Here is a 26349-nt window from a genome sequence, read left to right as displayed (position 1 = left end):
GTGCACCCCTGGTGGTAGGATCCCTTTTTCATAATTTCACCTTGGCACCCCATCTCATACATACATCTATGATACCCCCCCCCCCATGGGTGCCATAGATGCGTCATGGTTTGCATATGTGGTAGGTACACCATTGATGATGCCTCTAAACAAAACGTGTAGCGTGCCACACAAGAGGTGCACTAGGATGCGGTCTATCGCAGGCCCTCTCTGTAAGTGAAGAGCCCCCCATAAACCAGTCCCCTTACCCTACTGACCAGAAGGCTCCAACAAGGGTCAGGGACTAGTGGCCATCCTCAGCCTAGGCCGAGGAAGTGCCCATCTTGCTCTGGCTACCACCCCAGGTGTTGGCCAAGAGCCACAGTCAAGGTCTGGCTTCTCCCTGAAGAGACAGACCAAGGGGTTTGCAGGGAGGGTAAGGAACCAGATGGCCATATCACCCCCCCCCCCCCCCCCCTTAGACCTCAGGGCGGCGCCCATTAGGGAGCCGCAACCCTGATTGTCTATGTGAAGTATTTCTTTGACTTGCCTTGTGTAGCAGCGCTCCTCACCGTGAGGGGGCATTGCAGGACTCCTAACAGTGACCCTAATGTCAGAAGTTTGCTGTAGCCTGTTTAGTTGTCATTTTTCACCTTGACACCCCATTCCATATGTGCCCCTGTGATATGCCCCCTCCCCCCAATATGCATGATGCTTTTGGTTTATATCATTATTCTCTTCATTAATGCCCTCACATTTCAGATGGTTTTGGTATGTAACTGATAGACTGTATTGTGCTTGCAGTGTATTGTTTTCTGTGTGTGAAGTGATCCATAGACGCATTGTTAACCCCTCCTCATTCATGTACATGGCTGACTTCAGAATTAGGCTTGTTACCCGTGGAAACAGTCAGCAGTTCCAACCATGTCTTGTCAGATCCCACAATGCACTGCTCTCTGGTAACAGGAAACCAGCTGGATTATGTATGTAGCATTAGAAATGAATGGAGAGTAGAAAGTGTCATGTAATGGTATATCTGAGTAAAGCAATCTGTTACTACAAGGGACCATCGTCTGCTATCCTTCAAAGCGGAGTTTACCTTTAAAGAGGATCGGTCGCCTCTCTTGACATGTCTGCTTTAGTAAATAATTCTGTCCCAAATGAAATAACCATCTCTCCTTAGAACTTAGAATATTGTGTTGTTCCTCTATTATTCCTCCTGTAAACATGGATGTTACCATTAAACTTGTGAAAGATGTCTGATATTGTCAGTACTGACTGATTAAGGCCTCTTTCACACTGGCGTGTGCGGCCGGTGGTCGTGCCGCGGCCCGCAATGCACGAGCACAGTCCGTGGGGCGGCCGCAGCGGATCGCGGACCCATTCACTTGAATGGGTCCGCGATCCGGCCGTTGCGCAAAAAGATAGGACGTGTCCTATCTTTTTGCGGAACGGAAGTACGGGACGAAACCCCACGGAAGCACTCCGTAGTGCTTCCGTAGGGTTCCGTTCCGCACCATTCCGCATCTCCGGACCCATTCAAGTGAATGGGTCCGCATCCGTGATGTGGAATGCCCACGGAACGGCGCCCGTGTATTGCAGCCCGCAATACGGCAACGGGCCGCACACGCCACTGTGAAAGAGGCCTAACTCTTGACTGATAACAACAAGTTGTCAGTTTATTTATAAACTTGTAGGAGGAACAACAGAGGAACGGCACAACACAGACTTTTTTTTCATGGGAAAGCAAGTATTAAGTGAAACAGACATGTCAGGGGAGGCAGCAGGTCCTCTGTAATGTTAGCTAATGTGTGTATTATGTGCTTAAAGGGGTTCTCCGGGAATTAAGAAAATGAAAATACTTAAATATTACCTAATTATAAATATATTCCCAGATACCTTTCATTAGTTATAATGGCTCGTTTTCTCTGGGGAGTAATCATCAGGAGAAATAAAATGGCTGCCGTCCCATTAGTACACACAAAACCTGTCCTAATCACACAGCTGGACAAGTTACTTTGCAACACTGAGATAGGCTACTTTCACACTAGCGTTAATATTTTCCGGTATTGAGATCCATCATAGGGTCTCAAAACCGAAAAAAAAAGCTTCCGTTTCATTGTCAATGGGGACAAAACGTAACTGAACAGAACGGAATGCTCCAAAATGCATTCTGTACCGTTCTCATACCAGACAGCAAACCGCAGCATGCTGCGGTTTGCATTCCGTCCTGGGATGCGTTATCAAGACGGATCCGTCATGACCCACAATGCAAGTCAATGGGGACGGATCAGTTTAACTCTGACACAATCTGACAATAATAGAAAACGATCCGTCCCCTATTGACTTTCAATGGAGTTCATGACAGATCCAGATGGTTGTATTATCAGTAACGGAAGCGTTTTTGCTGAACCCTGCCGGATCCAGCAAAAACACAAGTGTGAAAGTAGCCATAAAGAGCTGCCTCATCCTCCTCTCTGCTCTACTTGTCAGGGATTATGATCCTGCACACAGATGATAAGAACTTTAGCCGAATCTCTGAAGGTATGGGGTTCATGAGCAGATGTGGCTGATGAGCAGCAGCACTTGTATGTCTCCATTACCACAGCCCCACATTACCGCAGTCTGTCCTGTCCATCCTCTCTGTACTTCATGTCTCCTCATGAACTCCATTCCCACAAAGATTCAGCTAAATATCATATTAAACCGTATTCAGGATCATAATCCCTGACAAGCAGAGCAGAGAGGAGGATGAGGCAGTTCTTTAGCTCAGTGTTGGGAAGTAACTTGTCCTCCTGTGTGATCAGAACAGGTTTTGTGTGTACTAATAGGACGGCGGCCATTTTGTTTCCCCTAATCATTGCTCCCTAGACAAAACGAGCCATTGTAACTAATGAAAGGTATCTGGGAATATATTTATAATAAAGTATTATATAAATATTTATGTATTTTCATTTTCTTAATTCCCGAAGAACCCCTTTAATATGACAACCCTTGCAATTAAAGGGAATCTGTCACCTGCAACATCTCTATCATAGACGTATAGCTGTAGTTCACCTGATTAAAACTCGTTTTTCTTTTGTTGATCCGTGGCTGCATTCCAGAGTTACGATACTTTTCATAATATGCAAATTAGGCCTTTGGTGCAATGAGGGCCTCACCGTTGCTCTTGTTGCACACAAGCTCCGCTCCCTTCTGTGGCCAGCTCCTCCCTGGCTGCTTTGATTGACAGTGCCAGACAGTGGTGAAGGGGCTGGCTACAGAAGGGAGCGGAGCTTGTGGAACTAGAAAAAAAGTGACGCCCTCATTGCACCAAAGGCCTAATTTGCATATTTTTTAAAAGTGTCATAACTCGGGAACGGAGCTTCAGATTAAAAAAAACAACAACTGAGTTTTAATCAGGTCAACCACAGCTATGTGTCTATGATAGGGCGGTATCTGGTGACAGATTCCCTTTAAGGTATTTTAGATTCTACACTACACAAAAAGACATTGTGTCTAGCGCCATCTATTGTTAATTATGGTACGTGCAGTTCATCTTTTAGGGCTGTGATTGATTTCAAGTTTAGGGTTTTAGCTCCATTTATATTACACAAAAAATGACTTGTAATTTCATGGTAAGTTGGATACTACTGTAAGGCCTGGCGCACATGGTCGCGTCATGGATCTGCGTTGTACGGATCCTTAAGGTTTCCCTTTGCATTTTATGATCCACTTCTGATTTTGGCTTCCAAAACTGCATCAGGAAACCTGACCGTGTGGACGTACCCTCATATGGAGCCTGAGCCCTGACTGTACATTTCTGTGCCTTGATACTAAGACAATCCGTGCTCCGGGCTGGTCTACAGGCAATGTTATGGTCCTTGTCTCTGGTGAGGACACCACAGCGTCTGCTTCATCGGTCCAGGATATCGCTCATGTTACCATGACTACTCTATCAGACTCTACTGATGGGCTACGGGTGGCTTTATTTTAGGCGAGGAGGACATATAATGTGTTGGTTGGAAAATACAGTAAAACCTCTGCAAAAGACCAGCTCTTTGAAAAGACCACCCCTTCATCAAGACCAGATTTTCGGTTCCTCAGTTCCTGTACATTGGCCTCTTCTCTGAGAGGACCACTCTTCAAGAAGACCATTTTTCAATGCAATTTTGGATGTTCTTATCAAAAGGGTTTCACTGTAAAAAACCTGATATTATGGAAAAGGCTTGAATTGCCAAAATGGTGCAATGTTAATCTACTAAATCATCCATCCACCTATTAATCTACCCATTCATCTATCCACTCATCCATCCACCTACCTACCTATCCATCCATCCATCCACTCATCCAACTACTTATCCATCCATCCATCCATCCATTCATTCACCTAATCATCCATCCACCTATTAATCTACCTATTCATCTATCCGCTTATCCATCCACCTACCTATCCATCCATCCATTCATCCAACTATCCACCTATTCATCCATCCATCCACGTATCCATCCATCCCTCCATTCACCTAGTCATCCATCCACCTATTATTCTATCTATTGATCCATTCATCTGCCTATCTTTCCGCCTGTCCATCCACTTATCTATCCATCTGCTCATCCAACCTACCGCCTATTAATCCACCTAATTATCAATTTTATCTATCTATCTATCTATCTATCTATCTATCTATCTATCTATCTATCTATCTATCTATTCATCCATCCATCCACCTATATTTCTGCCCATTCATCCACCTACCCAACCATCCACCTATTCATCCATCGACATTCTTATTTCCTTAACTGTTCTGGCAGCTACAAAACTACTGAAAACGTCACTTTCTCATATAAAATAAAGCCGTCCTAGAGTGTAATAAAATGATTTCTGGAACCTGGAAAGGCAGGAGTGTAGCCATCAGGGCTGGTGGGACATGCCCCCAGAATGCTCTGTGACCCAAAACTATAGAAACCTACACAAACCACAAATCATATTCATTCGTTTTGTATTCTTAAGGCCTCATGTACTTGGTCGTAGTAAAGATCTGGGTTGTACTAAACCATAATATAGAGACTTCTATGGGACCAGATTTGCACGAAGGCAGATGGAGGTATTTTTGTCACAGATTCCAAATCTGAATCTATGGAGGGGGAATGGTGCTTCATAGAGGCAATATAGCCTGCACACGGAGTTCCCACTGGTCTGCAGCTGTGACCCATAGGGACCCTGTGTGCTGCTCTACATGGTCTGTGCACATAAAACATGTATGCGGACCCAAAGGGTGAATTCACACACAGCAGATTTCTTGTAGAACTCTCTAAAACTGTCTCATTCGTCTGAATGGGTGTTACAGAAATCCATTCAAATGTAAGGAACAGATTTTCGATTGCAGAAATCCTTGCAACAAATTTGCTGCGAGCACGGCCGGACTGGGACAAAAAATAGGCCCGGGCATTTTTGACTGAGCAGCCCAATCACATGACCCCCAACAGGCCCCACCCCCTTGCAGTCTAGGGGCGGAGCCAAAACCGGAAGCACAATTGAGAGGCAGGGCCAGCCACCAGTAAGATAGGAAGGCTTCAGCCAACACACAAGCTTCTTTGGGGGTCCCCAGGTGACATTAGGGGTCTTAGTGCGATCCGGCCACCTAATCCGGCAGAAAATGCAAGGAATCGACTGGACACAAAGCCCAGCATGCAGCGGTTTATGTCCCGCTGATTCTCTGCATTTTTCCCAGATTGTGGCCGGATCTCAGCGTACCCCATTATAGTTACTGGGGCTGGCGGGATTCTGTCTGCATCCAGCAGTGCCGGATCCAGTGAATTCTCAGCTGGAACAGCCGCTAGGATCACTAACGCAGATGTGAAAGTAGCCTCATACAGCGCCCCACACCTCTTACATCCAGTGACGTCTCCTCTGATGTAGATGTTCTCTTTCTTCATCTTCTCCATTCAGACCAGACCACCATGATGATTTCTTTCAGCCATCTCACGTCTCTGCAGAGTTTGACAGACATCTTAGTTTACCTACTTTTCCATCATCCTCCAATTCACATCCCATCATGCACCCCCAATACTGAGAAGCTGTGCTCCCCAAAACTATACTGCAAAAAGAACTGTGCTAAGCTGAAGGTGTGCCAGGGTTCCCCCAAAGTAATGGTGCCCCCAAAGTCCCAACAATAGTAATTATCTCTTTGGCAGAGTGCATTTAGTAGTAATAGTGCTCCTACAGTGCCCCCAACAGTAATTGTGTCCCACAAGTAATAATGCTCCCATAGTCCCCCAGTTGTAATAAAGCCCACCATAATGCCCCGATAGTAATAATTCTCGACAGTAGAACCCCACCCTTATAATGTGCACCAGTACAAAAAATGCCCCGTTGTGTGGCAGTAAAAAAAGAAATACCTCCTCTTAGTGCCCCCAGTAGAGCCAATGTCCCCAGAGTGTCCTCATGTGTTCCAATGACCCGTACTGTGTGCCACTACAAAAAACACTTAGTGCCACCAGTTGAGCTTAGGTGCCCATAGTGACCTTATAATTTGTGCCAGTATAAAATACTCCCATATAGTCCCCCCAGAAGATTCCCCCATAGTGCTCCTTCCCCGTCTCCATAGTGTCCTCCATAATGTGGCACTATAAAATGCCCCTATAGACTGCCCCACATAGATACCCCCATAATGCTCCTTTCCTCCCTTCCCCATAGTGGCATCAAAATGGGTGCCAGTATTAAATGCCCCTATATAATGCCCTCATAGAGCTCTTGTACCCCACTTCTCCATAGTGCCCACCTATAATGCGTGCCAGTATATAGGGCCCCCAGTAGATGCCCCCATAGTGCTCCTTGCCCTCTTCTCCATAGTGCCCCCCCATAATGTGCCAGTATATAGGGCCCCCATAGTGCTTCCCCTCTTCTCCATAGTGCCAACCCCCCCCATATTGTGCCAGTATATATGGCCCCATAGTGCTTCCCCTCTTCTCCATAGTGCCAACCCCCCCCATATTGTGCCAGTATATAGGGCCCCATAGTGCTTCCCCTCTTCTGCATAGTGTCCCCCATATTGTGCCAGTATATATGGCCCCATAGTGTCCCCCCTATATTGTGCCAGTATATATGGCCCCATAGTGCTTCCCCTCTTCTCCATAGTGCCCCCCATGTTGTGCCAGTATATAGGGCCCCATAGTGTCCCCCCATATTGTGCCAGTATATAGGGCCCCATAGTGTCCCCCCCCATATTGTGCCAGTATATAGGGCCCCATAGTGCTTCCCCTCTTCTGCATAGTGTCCCCCCCCATATTGTGCCAGTATATAGGGCCCATAGTGCCCCCCCATATTGTGCCAGTATATAGGGCCCCATAGTGCTTCCCCTCTTCTCCATAGTGCCCCCCCATGTTGTGCCAGTATATAGGCCCCCCCATATTGTGGCAGTATATATGGCCCCATAGTGCTTCCCCTCTTCTCCATAGTGCCGACCCCCCCTATATTGTGCCAGTATATAGGGCCCCCACCCCTCTTCTTGCCACAGTATAGTATAAAATTAAATAATAAAAACAATAAACTCATATACTTACCTCCATGCTGCTGTCAGCGATGCAATGCAGGCCTCTTCCGGCCTGTGTCCTGCGCTGTACGGCTCGGGCGGCGCGCGCGATAACGTCATCGCTCTGCCTGCACCGGCCTCTGATAGGCTACAGCCTTGTGCCTGTAGCCTATCAGAGGAATGGGCAAGGGAGACGCCTCTCCCCTGCTCCATTCATCTGTATCGCTGTCCTGAGGACGGCGATACAGATGAATATGGAGATGAGCACTTCCACAATGGAAGCGCTCATCTCCACTCCTGCCTGGCTGCTGCCACATTAATTTAAAAAAAAAAAAAAAAAAAAACTCAGCCGGCGGCCTGGCTGATTGTGTTCGGCCCGGCCCACCGGGCAAATGCCCGGTCTGCCCTATGGCCAGTCCGGCCATGGCTGCGAGTGAATTCACTCTTAGGCCTCAGGCACACGACCATTGTGTGTTTTACGGTTCCGCAAACCGCAGATTCGCAAAACACGGATGGTTCCCGTGTGTGTTCCACAATTTGCGTAACGGCACGGAGAGCCATTAATATAACTGCCTATTCTTGTCCGCCAAACGTGGACCACGGAACGGAGCAAAGGATGCGGATAACACACTGAGTGCTGTCCGCATCTTTTGCGGCCCCATTGAAGTTTTGGCGGCTCGGATGCGGACCAAAACAACAGCCGTGTGCATGAGGCCTTAGGCTACGATCACATGGCAAAAAACATATGCAGAAAAATCTGTGGCCGATCAGAAGGGAATCTGCCTGTGAGAACAGGTCATCCATGTATTTTATCCCATTTCTGGTCAATGGGAGGCGCTTTGCAAAACACCTGCGCAACAACACATACCCAGAACAGGTGCCCTTTTTTGCCATGTGAACATAGTCATATACTAATCGTCCTGCAAACAGACATGGTATCACTTAGGTGAGCCAAATTCTATTGTTTGATGAAATACCCTAAGGCCAGTTTCAGACGGGTGTGTTCACTGCGTTAACGGGTTTGTCTCATCTCAGCAAATAGCATTTATTATGTAGAGAAAGTGAATACAAGGCACTTACTAATGTATTGTGATTGTCCATGTTGCTTCCTTTGCTGGCTGGATTCATTTTTCGATCACATTATACACTGCTCGTTTCCAAGGTTACGACCTCCCTGCAATCCAGCAGTGGTGGTCGTGCTTGCACACTATAGGAAAATGCGCCGGCCCCTCTTGTTATCGGGACTTTTGGAGAGCACATAGGTCAGTGCTTTTTCCCATAGTGTGCAAGCACGACCACTGCTGCTAGATTGCAGGGTGGTCATAACCATGGAAACGAGCAGTTATAATGTGATGGAAAAATGAATCCCACCAGCAAAGGAAGCAATATGGACAATCACAATACATTAGTAAGTGTTTTTTACATAATAAATGTTATTTGCTGAAGTGAAACAACCCCTTTAAAATAACCTTCATATGGGAACGTGAATTCTCGGAGTGAACTCTTCTCCTTTGACCAGATGACACGGCATTATGATAGAATGTGTATCGGCAGATAAGAACCATTTGGCACATCTAGTCTGCCCAATGTACTGATGATATATAATGCTGTGTAGTGATGGACGAACATCGGCCGGGACAGTTTGCGAATGCGCGTTCGCAGCGGGCCCCATTTACTTTAATGGCAGGCGAACCTGAAAAACATTCAGGTCATATTTGCAGCCACCAAATACTTATTAGAAGTGCACAAATAGTCCCACAACATGGACAGTGACATACCAGAGGGGGATCATTGTCAAAAAATCCCACAAAAAATATGTATTTTAATCAGGGGCCATTTGTATGCGTCTTAGGCCTCCTGCACACGACCGTTGTGTGCACCCGTGGCCGTTGTGCCGTTTTCCGTTTTTTTTCGCGGACCCATTGACTTTCAATGGGTCCGTGGAAAAAACGGAAAATGCACAGTTTGGCAGCCGCATCCGTGATCCGTGTTTCCTGGCCGTGAAAAAATATGACCTTTCACGGCCAACGGTTCACGGACCCATTCAAGTCAATGGGTCCATGAAAAAACACGGATGCACACAAGATTGGCATCCGTGTCCGTGGTCTGTGGCCGTAGGCTACTTTCATGCAGACGGATCCGAAGATCCGTCTGCATAAAAGCTTTTTCAGAGCTGAGTTTTCACTTCGTGAAAACTCATATCCAACAGTATATTCTAACACAGAGTGATGGGGACGCTTCTAGTTAGAATATACTACGAACTGGGTACATGACTGCCCCCTGCTGCCTGGCAGCACCCGATCTCTTACAGGGGGCTGTGATCCGCAGAATTAACCCCTCAGGTGCCACACCCGAGGGGTTAATTGTGCGTATCTTAGCCCCCTGTAAGAGATCAGGTGCTGCCAGGCAGGAGGGGGCAGACCCCCCTCCCTCCCCAGTTTTAATTTCATTGGTGGCCAGTGCGGCCCCCCCCCCTATTGTAATATCATTGGTGGCCAGTGTGCGGCCTCCCCCGGCCCACCCTCCCTCCCTTTATTGTATTATCATTGGTGGCCAGTGTGCGGCCCCCCCCTCCCTCTATTGTAATATCATTGGTGGCCAGTGTGCGACCTCCCCCGGCCCCCCCTCCCTCCCTCTATTATATTATCATTGGTGGCCAGTGTGCGCCCCCCCTCCTCCCTCTATTGTAATATCATTGGTGGCCAGTGTGCGGACCCCCCCCGGCCCCCCTTCTATTGTGTTAATATCATTGGTGGCCAGTGTGCGGCCTCCCCCCCCCCCCCCCATCATTGGTGGCAGCGGAGAGTTCCGATCGGAGTCCCAGTTTAATCGCTGGGGCTCCGATCGGTAACCATGGCAACCAGGACGCTACTGCAGGCCTGGTTGTCATGGTTACTTAGCAATATTACAATATTAGAAGCATCATACTTACCTGCTGCGCTGTCTGTGACCGGCCGGGAGCTCCTCCTACTGGTAAGTGACAGATCATTAAGCAATGCGCCGCACAGACCTGTCACTTACCAGTAGGAGGAGCTCCCGGCCGGACACAGACAGCGCAGCAGGTAAGTATGATGCTTCTAATATTGTAATATTGCTTAAACTGGGACTCCGATCGGAACTCTCCGCTGCCACCAATGATCGGGGGGGAGAGGGGAGACCGCACACTGGCCACCAATGATATTATTACAATAGAGGGGGGGCCGGGGGGGGCACACAGGCCACCAATGATAATACAATAGAGGGAGGGAGGGAGGGGGAGGCCGCGCACTGGCCACCAATGATAATACAATAGAGGGAGGGAGGGGGGGCGGGGGGCCGCACTGGCCGGGTCTGCCCCCTCCTGCCTGGCAGCCCCTGATCTCTTACAGGGGGCTAAGATATGCACAATTAACCCCTCAGGTGTGGCACCTGAGGGGTTAATTGTGCGGATCACAGCCCCCTGTAAGAGATCGGGTGCTGCCAGGCAGCAGGGGGCAGTCATGTACCCAGTTCGTAGTATATTCTAACTAGAAGCGTCCCCATCACCATGGGAACGCCTCTGTGTTAGAATATACTGTCGGATATCAGTTTCACGATGTAACTCAAATCCGATGGTATATTCTAACATAGAGGCGTTCCCATGGTGATGGGGACGCTTCAAAGTTAAAATATACCATCGGATTGGAGAAAACTCCGATCCTATAGTATATTAACTCCTGACTTTACATTGAAAGTCAATGGGGGACGGATCAGTTTGCAATTGCACCATATTGTGTCAACGTCAAACGGATCCGTCCCCATTGACTTGCATTGTAAGTCAGGACGGATCCGTTTGGCTCCGCACGGCCAGGCGGACACCAAAACGACTTTTTTTTTCATGTCCGTGGATCCTCCAAAAATCAAGGAAGACCCACGGACGAAAAAAAGGTTACGGATCACGGAAAAAAGGAACCTGTTTTTGCGGACTGCAAAAAAAAAACGGTCGTGTGCAGGAGGCCTTCAAACGGAAACTCTCAAAAATGTGCCCTGCTGGAGCCTAGAAAATTTTTATTTTAGGCCACGGGAGTACAGACCCTAAAAATTAGGCATTCACCTGACAGAAAAGAACTTTTGATGATGTGGCTGGAGGTACATTAGGCGGTCACTGGATACAAATTTTACTGTAGGCCACTGGAGTAGAGGCCCCAAAATTAGGCATTCACCTGACAGAAAAGGCCTTTTATGCCGCTGTATATACATAAGACAAGGACCATTCCTTGTTCTGGGTGGTGGCGGAAATGTGTGGGCTGGCATGAGGAAATTCAATTACACGTGGTCGTTACAGGTGTTGAATTCCTCCGAGATCCATGCCTCATTCATTTTTAGAAAAGTGAGGTAGTCCACACTGTCGTGAGCTAAGCAAGTGCGCTTATCGGTCACAATCCCGCCTGCTGCGCTGAACGTCCTTTCGAACAGGACACTAGACGTTGGGCAAGCCAAGAGTTCCATGGCAAATTGTGCCAGCTCTGGCCACAGGTCAAGCCTGCCCACCCAGTAGTCCAGAGGTTCCTCGCTTCTCAGAGCATCCACATTGGCCGTTAATCCGATGTAGTCGGACATCTGATGAATGATCTCACATCCAAAGTGACCAACACATCTTCAAACCGCCCTCTCCTTGCATGTGCGGTAGGATTGGTACCCACACCTGTTTCGCTGTCGGTGGAAATTCCTCTGCCAGCGCCCGCAACAGCAGAAAGCAGCATCTCTCGCAGCAAGGCCTGGAAATGCTGCATTCTGACAGCCCTCTGTGATGCTGGTAACATGTCCGTCATTTTGTGTTTGTACCGGGGGTCTAAGTACGTTGCCACCCAGTACTGGTCCTTGCCCTTTATGCTGCCCTTTATGGCCGGTCTCCTCCCCCCAGCCACAGACAACACCAGGGATCCCCAAAAAGTTTTAAGTCCCCCTCAAAGCCTACTCTTCTTGCTCCTCCTCCTCCCCCCAGCCACCATCCTCCTCCGACTCCTCTTCAGACTCCTGCTGACTTGTCTCAGATGGAGTAGCCCCCCCTGGGAATTCATTCAGCATTGCGACTTCCTCATCTTCCTGCTCCTGATTCTCGACGGCTCGATCAATGACACGACACAATGCACACTCCAGAAAGAAGGCGTAAGGTACGATGATGGCGCCCTGGCTGCGACTTACCAGTTTGGTGATCTCATCAAATGGCCGCAGAAGTCTGCATGCGTCGCACATGAGCAGCCACTGGCGCGGTGAAAAAAATAACTAGCTCCCCAGAACCTGTCCTGCCGCAGAGTTCGCACAGACAGTCATTAACGGCACCTTGCTGCTGGAGCAGCCTATCGAGAATATACAAGGTGGAGTTCCAGTGCGTCGGGCTGTCACAAATCAGACGTCTGACAGGCAAGTGGTGTCGCCGCTGAACGTCAGCAAGGCAAGCCATGGCCATGTAAGATCTTCTAAAATGACCAGAGATTTTCCTTGCCTGCCGCAAGACGTCCTGGACCCCGGGGTATTTGGCAACGAATCGCTGCACAACTAAGTTCAGGACGTGTGCCATGCACAGCACGTGTGTCATTTTTCAGAGCGCTCAGCAGATTGACACCGTTGTCGCACACCACTTTACTAACTATCAAATTGAACGGGGTTAGCCACTGATTGGCCTGTGACCGCAGAGCTGAAAGCAGTGCAGGACCGGTGTGGCTCTTGGCTTCCAGAGACAACAGCAGCAGCACAGCCTGGCAATGTCTCACCTGGGACGTCGAATAGGTTCTGGGAAGCTTGGGGGGTGCAGCCGAAGAGGCGGTAGCGGTGGAAAAGGAGGAGTCAGCCGAGGAGGAGACGGAGGATGGAGTAGGAGGAGGAGAAGAAGAGGCAGGCCTGCATGCCATCCGTGGCAGTAACACCAAATCTACACGGGTGCCACGGGTTGCATGCTTGACAGATGTCAGAAGGTTCACCCAGTGGGCAGTAAAAGTTATGTACCTTCCCGGCCCATGTTTGCTAGACCATGTGTCTGTGGTCAGATGTATCTCGGCACCGACACAGTTTGCCAGAGATACAGTGGGATGCGAAAGTTTGGGCAACCTCGTTAATCGTCATTATTTTCCTGTATAAATCGTTGGTTGTTACGATAAAAAATGTCAGTTAAATATATCATATAGGAGACACACACAGTGATATTTGAGAAGTGAAATGAAGTTTATTGGATTTACAGAAAGTGTGCTATAATTGTTTAAACAAAATTAGTCAGGTGCATAAATTTGGGCACCACAAAAAAGAAATGAAATCAATATTTAGTAGATCCTCCTTTTGTAGAAATTACAGCCTCTAAACGCTTCCTGTAGGTTCCAATGAGAGTCTGGATTCTGGTTGAAGGTATTTTGGACCATTCCTCTTTACAAAACATCTTTAGTTCATTCAGGTTTGATGGCTTCCGAGCATGGACAGCTCTATTTAAGTCACACCACAGATTTTCAATTATATTCAGGTCTGGGGACTGAGATGGCCATTCCAGAACGTTATACTTGTTCCTCTGCATAAATGCCTTAGTGGATTTTGAGCAGTGTTTAGGGTCGTTGTCTTGTTGAAAATCCAGCCCTGGCGCAGCTTCAGCTTTGTCACTGATTCCTGGACATTGGTCTCCAGAATCTGCTGATACTGAGTGGAATCCATGCATCCCTCAACTTTGACACGATTTCCAGTCCCTGCACTGGCCACACAGCCCCACAGCATGATGGAACCACCACCATATTTTACTGTAGGTAGCAGGTGTTTTTGTTGGAATGCTGTGTTCTTTTTCCTCCATGCATAACGCCCCTTGTTATGGCCAAATAACTCAATTTTAGTTTCATCAGTCCACAGCACCTTATTCCAAAATGAAGCTGGCTTGTCCAAATGTGCTTTAGCCCACCTCAAGCGGCACTTTTTGTGCTGTGGGCAGAGAAAAGGCTTCCTCTGCATCACTTTCGCATACAGCATCTCCTTGTGTAAAGTGCGCCGGATGGCTGAACGATGCACAGTGACTCCATCTGCAGCAAGATGATGTTGTAGGTCTTTGGTGCTGGTCTGTGGGTTGACTCTGACTGTTCTCACCATTTGTCGCTTCTGTCTATCCGAGATTTTTCTTGGTCTGCAACTTCGAGCCTTAACTTGAACTGAACCTGTGGTCTTCCATTTCCTCAATATGTTCCTAACTGTGGAAACAGAAGCTCAAATCTCTGAGACAGCTTTCTGTATCCTTCCCCTAAACCATGGTGAACAATCTTTGTCTTCAGGTCATTTGAGAGTTGTTTTGAGACCCCCATGTTGCTACTCTTCAGAGAAAATTAAAATAGGGGGGAAACTTACAATTGACCCCCTTAAATACTCTTTCTCATAATTGGATTCACCTGTGTATGTAGGTCAGGGGTCACTGAGCTTACCAAGCCAATTTGAGTTCCAAAAATTAGTTCTAAAGGTTTTGGAATCAATCAAATGACAACAGTGCCCAAATTTATGCACCTGACTAATTTTGTTTAAACAATTATAGCACACTTTCTGTAAATCCAATAAACTTCATTTCACTTCTCAAATATCACTGTGTGTGTCTCCTAGATGATATATTTAGCTGACATTTTTTATCGTAACAACCAACGATTTATGCAGGAAAATCATGACGATTAACAAGGTTGCCCAAACTTTCGCATCCCACTGTATATTCACTTGCCGCTGAACGTGGCCCTATAGCTCTGGGATGCCCTTCTGGGAGAAATATTTCCTTCTGGGACCTTCCATTGTGGTGTGCCAATGGCCACAAATTTTCTAAAGGCCTCCGAGTCCACCAGTTTATATGGCAGTAGTTGGCAGGCTAGCAGTTCCGACAAGCCAGCAGTCAGCCATTGGGCAAGAGGGTTATTTGGCGTCATCAACTTTTTACGCTCGAACAATTGGGGCACGGAAACCTGCCTTCTGCCAGATGAAGGCAACGACGGCACGGTGGAAGGTGGAGTGGAGGACCTTGTGTGGCTTTGTGGGTTCTGACGGCGTTGCTCCCACTGGGCTCGGTTAAAGCGAGTTGTGCTTACCGTAACTTATGCGTTGGCAGCACAGGCTGCAGATGGCAACACTATTGTCAGCAGCTGACACATTAAAAAAAGATCACACTGCGGAGCCATGTGCCAGCGTCCTGGGAGTGGCAGAAGTGATCGTGCATGGTGGATGGCTCGCTCCAGATACATTTGCGGTATTCTTTTTGTCTCCTGTGCCCTGCGAGCTCTGCCTGCTTCTCCTCCCTCTATGCTTCTCCGTCTCTCCCTCTGAACTCCCCTCTTCTTCCTCTCTTGTGGGCACCCACGTGACGTCCATCGACACGGCATCATCGTCACCTTCACCACCACTGACATTTGAGATCTCGGGGGAAGGCAGCAACAGCGCGGACCTCCCTCCTTGGGCTGATCTGGATACTATTGTCAGACTGCTGGGTGGCGGCCGTTGCTACCTCCTCCGATGTCAAGAATGGCTGCGCATCGGTAAGGTCTGGGAATGGATGGGAAAATAATTCCTCTGACTCGAGTGGAGGGGCTATGGTGGTGGTTGTGGTGGTGTATTTGGGGGTGCACACAGCAGAGAGTGAAGAGGGTGCAGATACAGAGGATGAGGAGGGTGCAGAAGCGGAAGGGTGAGTGAGCCACTTAACCAACTCTGGTGCGCCCTTTGAAGTAATCGCACGCGCCTTCTCTAACTTCCCACTTAGGCTCTGGCCTGGTGCTCCTGCCCGACCCCTACCACCCCTGTGGAACGGCCTGCCTCTTCCTCTGCCTGCCTTTTCAAAATAACCCTGTGCCTAATTCCATAGAGAAGAGCAGTATTTGTGGAAGCAGGTATATCACAGGCCTCAATCAGTATTTTGTGGAAACAGGTATATCAAACCCCTTAATCAGTATTTTGTGGAAGCAGGTATCTCGCAGGTCTCAATCAGTATTTTGTGGAAGCAGGTATATCAAACCCCTTAATCAGTATTTTGTGGAAGCAGGTATATCGCAGGCCTCAATAAATATTTGGTGGAAACAGGTATATCGAACCCCTTAATCAGTATTTTGTGGAAGCAGTTATATCGCAGCCCTCAATCAGTATTTTGTGGAAGCAGGTATATCAAACCCCTTAATCAGTATTTTGTGGAAGCAGGTATATCGTAGGCCTCAATCAGTATTTTGTGGAAGCCGGTATATCAAACCCCTTAATCAGTATTTTGTGGAAGCAGGTATATCGCAGGCCTCAATCAATATTTTGTGGAAACAGGTATATCGAACCCATTAATCAGTATTTTGTGGAAGCAGGTATATTGCAGCCCTCAATCAGTATTTTGTGTAACCAAGAATATCAAACCCCTTAATCAGTATTTTGTGGAAGCAGGTATATCGCAGGCCTCAATCAGTATTTTGTGGAAGCAGGTATATCAAACCCCTTAATCAGTATTTTGTGGAAGCAGGTATATCGCAGCCCTCAATCAGAATTTTGTGGAAGCAGGTATATCAAACCCCTTAATCAGTATTTTGTGGAAGCAGGTATATCGAACCCTTTAATCAGTATTTTGTGGAAGCAGGTATATCGCAGCCCTCAATCAATGTTTGGTGGAAGCAGGTATAACAAACCGCTTAATCAGTATTTTGTGGAAGAAGGTATATCGCACCCCTCAATCAATATTTGATGGAAGCAGGTATATCGAACCCCTTAATCAGTATTTTGTGGAAGCAGGTATATCACACTCCTCAAATTTTTTTTGCCACAACAGTTATATCACACCACCCTGATTATTTGGGGCAACAGGTATATCACACCAGTTGCAAATAGTTGTTCCAATAGCGCTTGTCCCTCTATATAGCTGCGGTATAGCAGCAGAACCGCACACAACTGCTGCAGAATACAAATGTACTATAATATACTTTCTATGTTAGAAAGTATATTATAAGTATATCAAACCCCTCAGTATATCACACCTATCGATAGCACACATATACCAATCCTTAAAAGGACTTTTGTGGCTCTATTAGCTAGGGTTTGGTGTCCCTAACAGAACGTCCCTGGCTCCACAAAGCAACCTCTACCTACACTGGCAAAACACAGAATGTAAAATGGCTGCCAGATCGTGTTCTTTGATAGGGTGGGGGGTGTGACCATGTGCTCAAACATCTCAATTGGCTGTCCTGTCCCACCTGATGGATGTGTCATGGGTCAAAGATTGGTGCAGTGCAAAAGAATATGGCGCCGACGGACATCGCCATATGTTCGCATGTTCGTCGAACCGCGAATGCGAAAAAGATTGCCGCGAAACGACCGCCAGGCGAACCGCAAGGCCATCTCTAATGCTGTGTCTCTGCCCGACCTTAACTGTAATGATTTGTACTGACATAATGGCGTGTTGTCTGGTCAAAGGAGCAGTGTTCACTATGGGAATTCATGCCCCCACACGGAGTGTATTTCAAGCAGTGAACACCCTCATCTAAAACGACCTTATCCTCTGGCTTATATATCATTTTTGCAGTGAATTTATAGGGACATTTCTGGACCCTGCAGTTGTAAGGAGACATTTCATATAAACTGATGCAGAATATCAAACTGCACCTAGTCACAATTTGCAGCATACTTTATCTATGAACTTTCATGGTGCCAGAAATTCATTGCCATGATTGTATATACCCTAACAAACCGCTTCTCAGCAGGTACAACAAAAAGGTGGTATCAACAACATGGCAGTGCCAATGCAGTGTATACATGTGTTCAGCCTATGTCAGAAGCCTAGACCTATCCAGCGACTGGGGAATGCATTCTGTATGCTGACAAATGTTTAATTTATGACTGGTGTCATATTTTAAAGGAATTGTCTGAGATTTTGATATTGAAGGCCTATCCTAAAGGATGGTGTGGGTCCGACACCTGTCACCCCCATGAGTCAGATGTTTGAAGAGGCCACTGCTCTCCAGTCGCTGCGGCCTCCTTATAGCTTACGAAGCACAAAGCCGTTCGTTGTATAGTGGCTGGGCTTGGTACTGCAGCTCAGCTCTATTCACTCCATTGGGACTGAGCTGCGCCTAGGCTTGCCGCGGCTTATTCAAACAGGTAATCGGAGAGGGTGCCAGAAGGTGGATCCCCACTGATCAGATACTGATGATCCAGAGGATAGGCTATCATTATCAAAAGCTCTGACAACCCCTTAAATTAAAGTGTCACTGCCATGAGACGGTAACTCCTGAAAGGGGGTTCTTTAAAGTGATGACCTGTCCTGAAGATAGGCCATCAGTACTAGATTGGTGAAAGTCTGACTCTCGACACCATGCTGATCAGCTGTTTGAAGGGGCGGGTGCCAGCTCCTCTTTATTGTATAAATAAAGGGGGTTTCCAAAATATTTTAATAGATGGATAGGTCATCAGTATCTGATCAGTGGGGGTCCGACACACAGGACCCCCCGCCGATCAGCTGTTTGAGAAGACACCGGCGCTCGCAGTAGCACTGCAGCTTTCTCACAGACATGTGATGTCACGTTCATCAGTCACATGGTCTAGACGCAGCTTAGCCCCATTAAAGTAAATAGGGCTGAGCTGCGATACCAAACACAGCCGTCAAATGAACGGAGCTGTGCTTGGTGAGCAGGGAGAAGGCCACAGTGCTACTGCAAGCGCCGGTGTCTGGAAGGGCTTGCGTGTGTCTGACCCCTACTGATCAGTAAAAACTCTGAAAACTCTTTTAAAGAACTGTAAAAATCCTTTTAAAACAGACATCTTTTTCATGCCTAGAGGCAATAAGGACAATAGGCAAAGAGCAGATCAGAGTTTGGAGTGGTCTTCTTTTTTTTTTTTAACAAAGGGCCCTTAATCATAACCATAAGATCGCAACATCTCCTAGTCATAAGGTCTCCTAGGAAAAGGTAAATCTTACTATGGTCAGTCTGACGTGGCCTCCTAATCTGATTATCAGCCATGTATAGGGGCATGTTGACTGCTGTCGACATCGTTCAAAATAGATTGCCAACATGGATTTGATGCTGGTGGTGCTGATCCTGCAGTGGCAGCTTTAGGTAAAGACAAATGTCTAACAGGCATTCAGAAAGACATCTAGTCAACTGTGTAAATTCAACACAGGGAGGAGGGGGATGCAGCTGCAGGGAAGAGGTACCCAGGTGTTTTGATAAGGGTTAATAAGGATGTACGGTACATGCCTGTGTGTGTTTCTAACATGCTGGCGCCCTCTGCTGGAGATGTGCAGATGTACTGTAAGTCTTTCATAGACATTAGATTTTGGTCAACTGCAAAACTTTAAGAAAACATTAAGTAAGAGGATAAATGTCTTCGCTATGCCCCACAGAACTGTACCATGTACTTTGTTTAAATGAGTATTATAGTTATACACGAGTAACTTATGTTTCATTCTTTTTTTATTGGCAGCGGAAGTTCAGAGTGAAATTGAGCGAATCTTTGAATTAGCAAGGACGTTGCAGCTCGTAGTATTAGATGCCGACACCATAAACCATCCAACGCAGCTTAGCAAAACCTCCCTAGCGCCCATCATAGTTTATGTCAAGATTTCTTCTCCAAAGGTAAGTCCATGACTTTTAAAAAATGAGGCGTCAGAAGCTGTTAATTTCCTGAATAGTGAGCACTGTGAGGGGGCAAGCTGCCTGCTCATATATACAACCAGAACATTGCAGCAACAGCAAGTCCATATAGTATTCGGGCATATAGTATTAAGCAGCATTCCGGGCTAGGGCATTAAAGGTTGTTGTCTACATCCTTTTTGAGCTAGCACATTAAAATAGTTAATGTCTGTATCCCTGGTGGTCTAGAGAAGTGAAGACTTAGTCTGTGTGACTAGTGATCTTTTTTTAGTAAAGGTGTTAGTGTCAGCATCATTGGGGATCTAGAAACATAGAATGTGTCGGCAGATAAGAACCATTTGGCCCATCTAGTCTGCCCAATATACTGAATACTATGAATAGCCGCTGGCCCTATCTTATATGAAGGATGGCCTTATGCCTATCCCATGCATGCTTAAACTCCTTCACTGTATTTGCAGCTACCACTTCTGCAGGAAGGCTATTCCATGCATCCACTACTCTCTCAGTAAAGTAATACTTCCTGATATTACTTTTAAACCTTTGCCCCTCTAATTTAAAACTATGTCCTCTTGTAGCAGTTTTTCTTCTTTTAAATATTCTCTCCTCTTTTACCTTGTTGATTCCCTTTATGTATTTAAAAGTTTCTATCATATCCCCTCTGTCTCGTCTTTCTTCCAAGCTATACATGTTAAGGTCCTTTAATCTTTCCTGGTAAGTTTTATCCTGCAATCCATGTACTAGTTTAGTAGCTCTTCCCTGAACTCTCTCCAAAGTATCAATATCCTTCTGGAGATATGGTCTCCAGTACTGAGCACAGTACTCAAAATGAGGTCTCACTAGTGCTCTGTAGAGCGGCATGAGCGCCTCCATCTTTCTACTGGTAATGCCTCTCCCTATACACCCAAGCATTCTGCTAGCATTTCCTGCTGCTCTGTGACATTGTCTGCCTACCTTCAAGTCTTCTTAAATAATGACCCCTAAATCCCTTTCCTCAGATACTGAGGTTAGGACTGTATCACTGATTTTATATTCTGCTCTTGGCTTTTTACGCCCCAGGTGCATTATCTTGCACTTATCAACATAAAATTTTAGTTGCTAGATTTTTGACCATTCCTCTAGTTTTCCTAAATCTTTTTCCATTTGGTGTATCCCTCCAGGAACATCAACCCTGTTACAAAAAGACACACCTTACCATCGAGGACTTTTGGCAATTTTGCTGATAAAGATATTAAACAATATGGGTCCCAGAACAGATATCTGAGGTACCCCACTGATAACAAGACCTTCCTTGGTCTGAATATACTCCATTGACTACAACCCTCTGGTGTCTGTTTCTCAGCCACTGCCTAATCCATTCAACAATATGGGAGTCCAAGCACAAAGATTGCAATTTATTGATAAGCCTTCTATGTGGGACAGTATCAAAAGCCTTACTAAAGTCTAGATAAGTGATGTCTACTGCACCTCAGCCATCTATTATTTTAGTCACCCAATAAAAAAAAATCTATGAGATTAGTTTGACATGATCTCCCTGAAGTAAACCCATGCTGTTTTTCATCTTTCAATCTATGGGATTTTAGATGTTCCACAATCCTCTCCTTAAGTATGGTTTCCATTAATTTCCCCACTATTGATGTCAGGCTTACTGGCCTATAGTTGCCCGATTCCTCCCTACTACCTTTCTTGTGAATGGGCACAACATTTGTTAATTTCCAATCTCCTGTTACCAGTGATTGGTTAAATAAATCTGTTAATGGTTTTGCTAGTTCACCGCTGAGCTCTTTTAATAGCTTTAGGTGTATCCCATCAGGCCCCTGTGACTTATTTGTATTAATTTTAGACAGCTGACTTAGAACCTCTTCCTCTGTAAAGACACATGCATCAAAAGATTCATTAGTCTTCCTTCCTAACTGAGGTCCTTTTCCTTCATTTTCCTTTGTAAAAACTGAACAGAAGTATTCATTGAGGCAGTCAGCTATTTTTTTTATCTTCTTCCATATACCTTCCTTCCTTTTGTTTTTAATTTGGTAATTCCTTGTTTTAATTTCCTTTTTTATACATTTATGTATCTGAAGAATGTCTTATCACCTTTTTTCACTGACTGAGCTAATTTTTCTTCTGCCTGTGCTTTAGAAGCTCTTATAACTTGCTTGGCCTCTCTGTGCCTAAATTTCCCTGTCATCGTCTTTTTTTTATTTTTATAATTACTAAATGCTACCGTATCTTTTTGTTTTTAATGATTTTGGCCACTTCTGCTGAGTACCACAGTGGTCTCTTGCTTTTTTTGCTTTTACTGACAAGCCTAATGCAATTATCTGTTGCCTTAAATAGTGCCACTTTTAAGTAGTCCCATTTCTCCTGGACATGATTGAAACTGTTCCAGTCTGATAGGAACTCATATACCACTAATCTAAATTTAGAAAAGTCAGTTTTTAGAAAATCTAAAACTTTTGCTTTTGTGTGGTGTGACTTAGTCACTGTACTTATAGTAAACCACACTGACTGGTGATCACTAGATCCCAAGCTTTCCCCTACAGTAATATCAGAGACCAAATTCCCAATTATGAATACTAAATCTAAAATGGCCTCCTTCCGGGTTGGCTCCTAAACTACTTGCTGTAGAGATAATCCCAGTAGGGAATTTAGAATATCTGTACTCCTGGCAGAACTAGCTATTTTGGTTTTCCAGTTTACATCAGGAAGATGTAAGTCTCCCATAATGATAACTTCCCCTTTCAATGTCATTTTAGCTATTTCCTCAACTTGTAGATCATCTAATTCTTTGACTTGGCCAGGTCGTCTATATATCACACCTACACGAGTTACCTTATGATTATCAAGCTGCAACGTAACCCAAACTGACTCTAAATTGGTTTCGCTAACTTGTATTAAATTCGATTTTATGCTATCTTTCACATACAGGGCCACCCCTCCCACTTTCTTGCCTTCTCTGTCTTTCCTATATAGAGAGAACCCTGGTACTGTTATATCCCAGTCATTACTTTCATTGAACCATGTCTCAGTAACAGTAACAGCCACTAAATCTATATTCTCAGATGCCATTATAAACTCAAGTTCATTGATCTTATTCCCTAAACTGTGAGCATTTGTAGACAAGACTCTGAGCTTGTCATTTCTTAACCTATGTGCTAATGGCATCTTCTGGCATTGTGGGGGAGACTCCCCATCATATAGTGGGAACTGTTACTAGGCCAAACTACAGTAAAGGGAGCAGGCCACAACCTACAGCTGCCCTAATCTTGACCCTGATCTCCTGACCGCATGAGCGAACCCTGAAGGTGGGAAGGCTCATGCACTGGAACCTGGATCCTGCTGACCCTGACGGTCCCTGGCATAGGGGTCAGGAATAGGAGACAACCGGTTCCTCAGGGAATCAGACGAACCGGAGTCTCCAGCTGCCTAGTAACAGGTGGAGGGAAAAGACCATATGCATCAACTGAACGGCAGGTAAGTACACAGTGTAACAACAGAACACTAGCAACAACCAACACTTACCTGCCACAGCAGAGATGGAAAGACGTCACCAAACATCTAACTGGACCTCCATGTGAACACCAGATGCACGGAAGCTCCAGGCAGCGCTGCATACAGACTTATGTTTCCCCCTCCGGGAAACCAGCCCCCTCGCGGAGGTACAACACACACAGTGAAAACGTCTTGCACACATGCAGGGACAAACACCAAAAACAGCCCAGACATGTAACAACAAACAAGACGTACAACAAACCCTGAACATAAACCCACACCAAACATACAAGTGAGGTTGGGTACATAGAGGATACAAGGGAGAAACTGGGAAGACCTTGATGACCACAAGGGTGGCCCTAACTGGACAGATGGTAAAGCCAGGAGCAGTGAACCACCAGCACACACCAAGCCTGGAGGAACACTGAGCTACAGGCTTCTAGCAGAAGATAAATAGCCCAAAGCGACCACACCCAATCATGGGGTTAACCCTTACAGCACCAGACAGGGGAAGGCTACAACTTAAAGGGGAAGTGCATACACCAGCCACCACGTTGCCACCAGCAACAGCATGAGTGGCAACCATGTCACGGCGAACACAGCCAAAACCGAGACACCCCCACCACATGCCATAACAGCAACACGTTGCCACCGGCAACAGCATGCGTGGCAACCATGTCACAGTGCACACAGCCAAAGCCGAGACACTGCCACCACATGCCATAACAGCAACACGTTGCCACCGGCAACCGCAAGCATGGCACCAGTGTCACGGCACACACAGCAAAGGCCGTGACACTGGGGCAGTGAAGGGGTAATTTCACAGGATCCCTGGTAGCCTAGGGCTGTTAATGTCTGGATGCCTTGTAGTCTTGAGTAGTGTTGAGCGAATCGAAGTTCACAAAGTGGACTTCGATCCGAATTTCAGGAAAAATTTGATTTGCCGTAAAGCTGAATTTCCTTGTGTTTCGTGGTGTGAATCAATTTCCCTGAAAAGACGGTAAAAAATCATACTTACCTCATCCGTTTGAGCGCAAAGAGCCGGCTGCTGACATCTTGTTTGAAGATCCTGCGCGAAATCATGTATGACGTCACCATGGGACGAGCAAGATTTCACTCTGGATATTCAATCAAGATGACGGTGGCAGGCTCTTCACAATCAAATGGATGAGGTAAGTATGATTTTATTTTATTATTTTACGCTTTAATATTAAAGTCAGATGCCAAGATCAGTGATGAATGCGGCATCTAAGGGGTACAATGACGTGGAGCGGAGCAATCACCATTCCCTGTCATTGCAGCCACTACTTACAAAAAATGCACTTTGTGACAAATTAGTTATTAAACTATGGTGGCATAAATACTGTGTTGGGGCACAAAGGGGACTGGGCAGAATCGGGCATGTATAGCTAGGCAATGGGTGAGGTTAGAAGCGTGGTTTAGTGTAAAAAAAAATTGCCGCACTACTCTCTCTGATAATGTCCCTCTGGTCTAGGCCAGTGAGGGAGTAAATTCTAGTACTCCAGTAGATCTAGCACAGTAAACAGGTTAATGTAAGGATCCCTGGTGGTCTAGGGAAGTTAAGTAGTTAATGTCTGTGGTCTAGGGCGGTGAGCGGTTAATTCCAGTATCCTTGGACCCCTAGGTCCATCAAATAGTCATATTTAATATCCCTGGTCAAGCAGTGGCGTACATAGAGAAGTAAGGGCCCCATATCAAAAATCAAACCAGGCCCCCACCACACGACAAAAGGGTTTCTGCCTAAACCGTTTTCAATGACCAGGGGCGTAACTAGAAGTGACTGGGCCCCACAGCAAATATTTGTAAGGGCCCCTCCAGCGTGCTTCGCACCTCCCTCCTCCTGTGTAAACCCCACTCCTTTGGCACAGTGTAGCGGTATACTGTATATTGTGTGGCACGGTGTATGCTATATGTGTATAACATAAACATATTTCATATGAAAACTTACAGTTACTTGGCCATTGGGGCGGAGCTGATGTTGTGCTTTATCCTAATGAGAAAGATTTCATAATAAGGATTTGGAGAAGGGGCAGAGGGATAGCAGAGCAGGGAGAGGCTGATGCTGCTACTAGGGGGCTCATACCATGGGGGAGTAATAAAGCCCACCATAATGCCCCATCCCAGTAGTAATAATTCTCCTTATAATGTGACAGTGCAAAAATCCCCCCTTGTAATGCCCCCAGTTGAGCTAATGTCCCCATAGTGCCCCCATAATGTGCCAGTATAAAATACCCCTATATAGTGCCCCCAGTAAAATACCCCTATATAGTGCTCCTCTCCCCCCTTCCTGCTAGTGCCCCCCATAATGTACCAGTATAAAATGCCCCATTTATAGTGCCCCAGTAGATGCCCCTCAGTGTCCGGCCTCTGATAGGCTGCCGGCCTAGTGTCCCCCATAATGCCCCCCAATAATGTGCCAGTAAGTGTCCCCATAGATGCCCCCCCATCATGTGCCAGTATCAAGTGCCTCTCTCCTCCCCCCCACATGTCCCAGTATCATAGTGCCATCTCCCCCCCAATGTGCCAGTATCAAGTGCCTCTCTCCTTCCCACCCCCCATGTGCCAGTATCATAGTGCCAAACCCCCCCAAAAAAGTGGCAGTATCAAGTGCCTCTCCCCCCCATGTGCCAGTATCATAGTGCCAAACCCACCCATGTGCCAGTATCAAGTGCCAACCCCCCCCCACATGCCAGTATCAAGTGCCTCTCTCTTCCCCCCCATGTCCCAGTATCATAGTGCCATCTCCCCCTAAAAAAAGGGGCAGTATCAAGTGCCTCTCC

At 46.4% G+C, this 26349-nt stretch overlaps 1 protein-coding gene across 3 annotated transcripts in view; it reads left to right on the top strand.

The window, feature by feature from the left end:
• Positions 1-26349, top strand: part of CACNB2 (calcium voltage-gated channel auxiliary subunit beta 2) — a 363806-nt gene that overhangs the window by 320436 nt on the left and 17021 nt on the right. For all 3 annotated transcript variants that reach the window (XM_040434490.1, XM_040434493.1, XM_040434491.1), the window contains one exon: positions 19893-20044. In XM_040434490.1, coding sequence (XP_040290424.1) covers positions 19893-20044 — 152 coding nt within the window. The remainder of the gene's footprint in view (positions 1-19892; positions 20045-26349) is intronic.

Source organism: Bufo bufo, chromosome 5 (genome assembly GCF_905171765.1).
Source record: "Bufo bufo chromosome 5, aBufBuf1.1, whole genome shotgun sequence".
Lineage (NCBI taxonomy): Eukaryota > Metazoa > Chordata > Amphibia > Anura > Bufonidae > Bufo > Bufo bufo.
The sequence above is the reverse complement of the archived record's forward strand: the minus strand, read 5'-3'. Positions and strand labels throughout refer to the sequence as shown.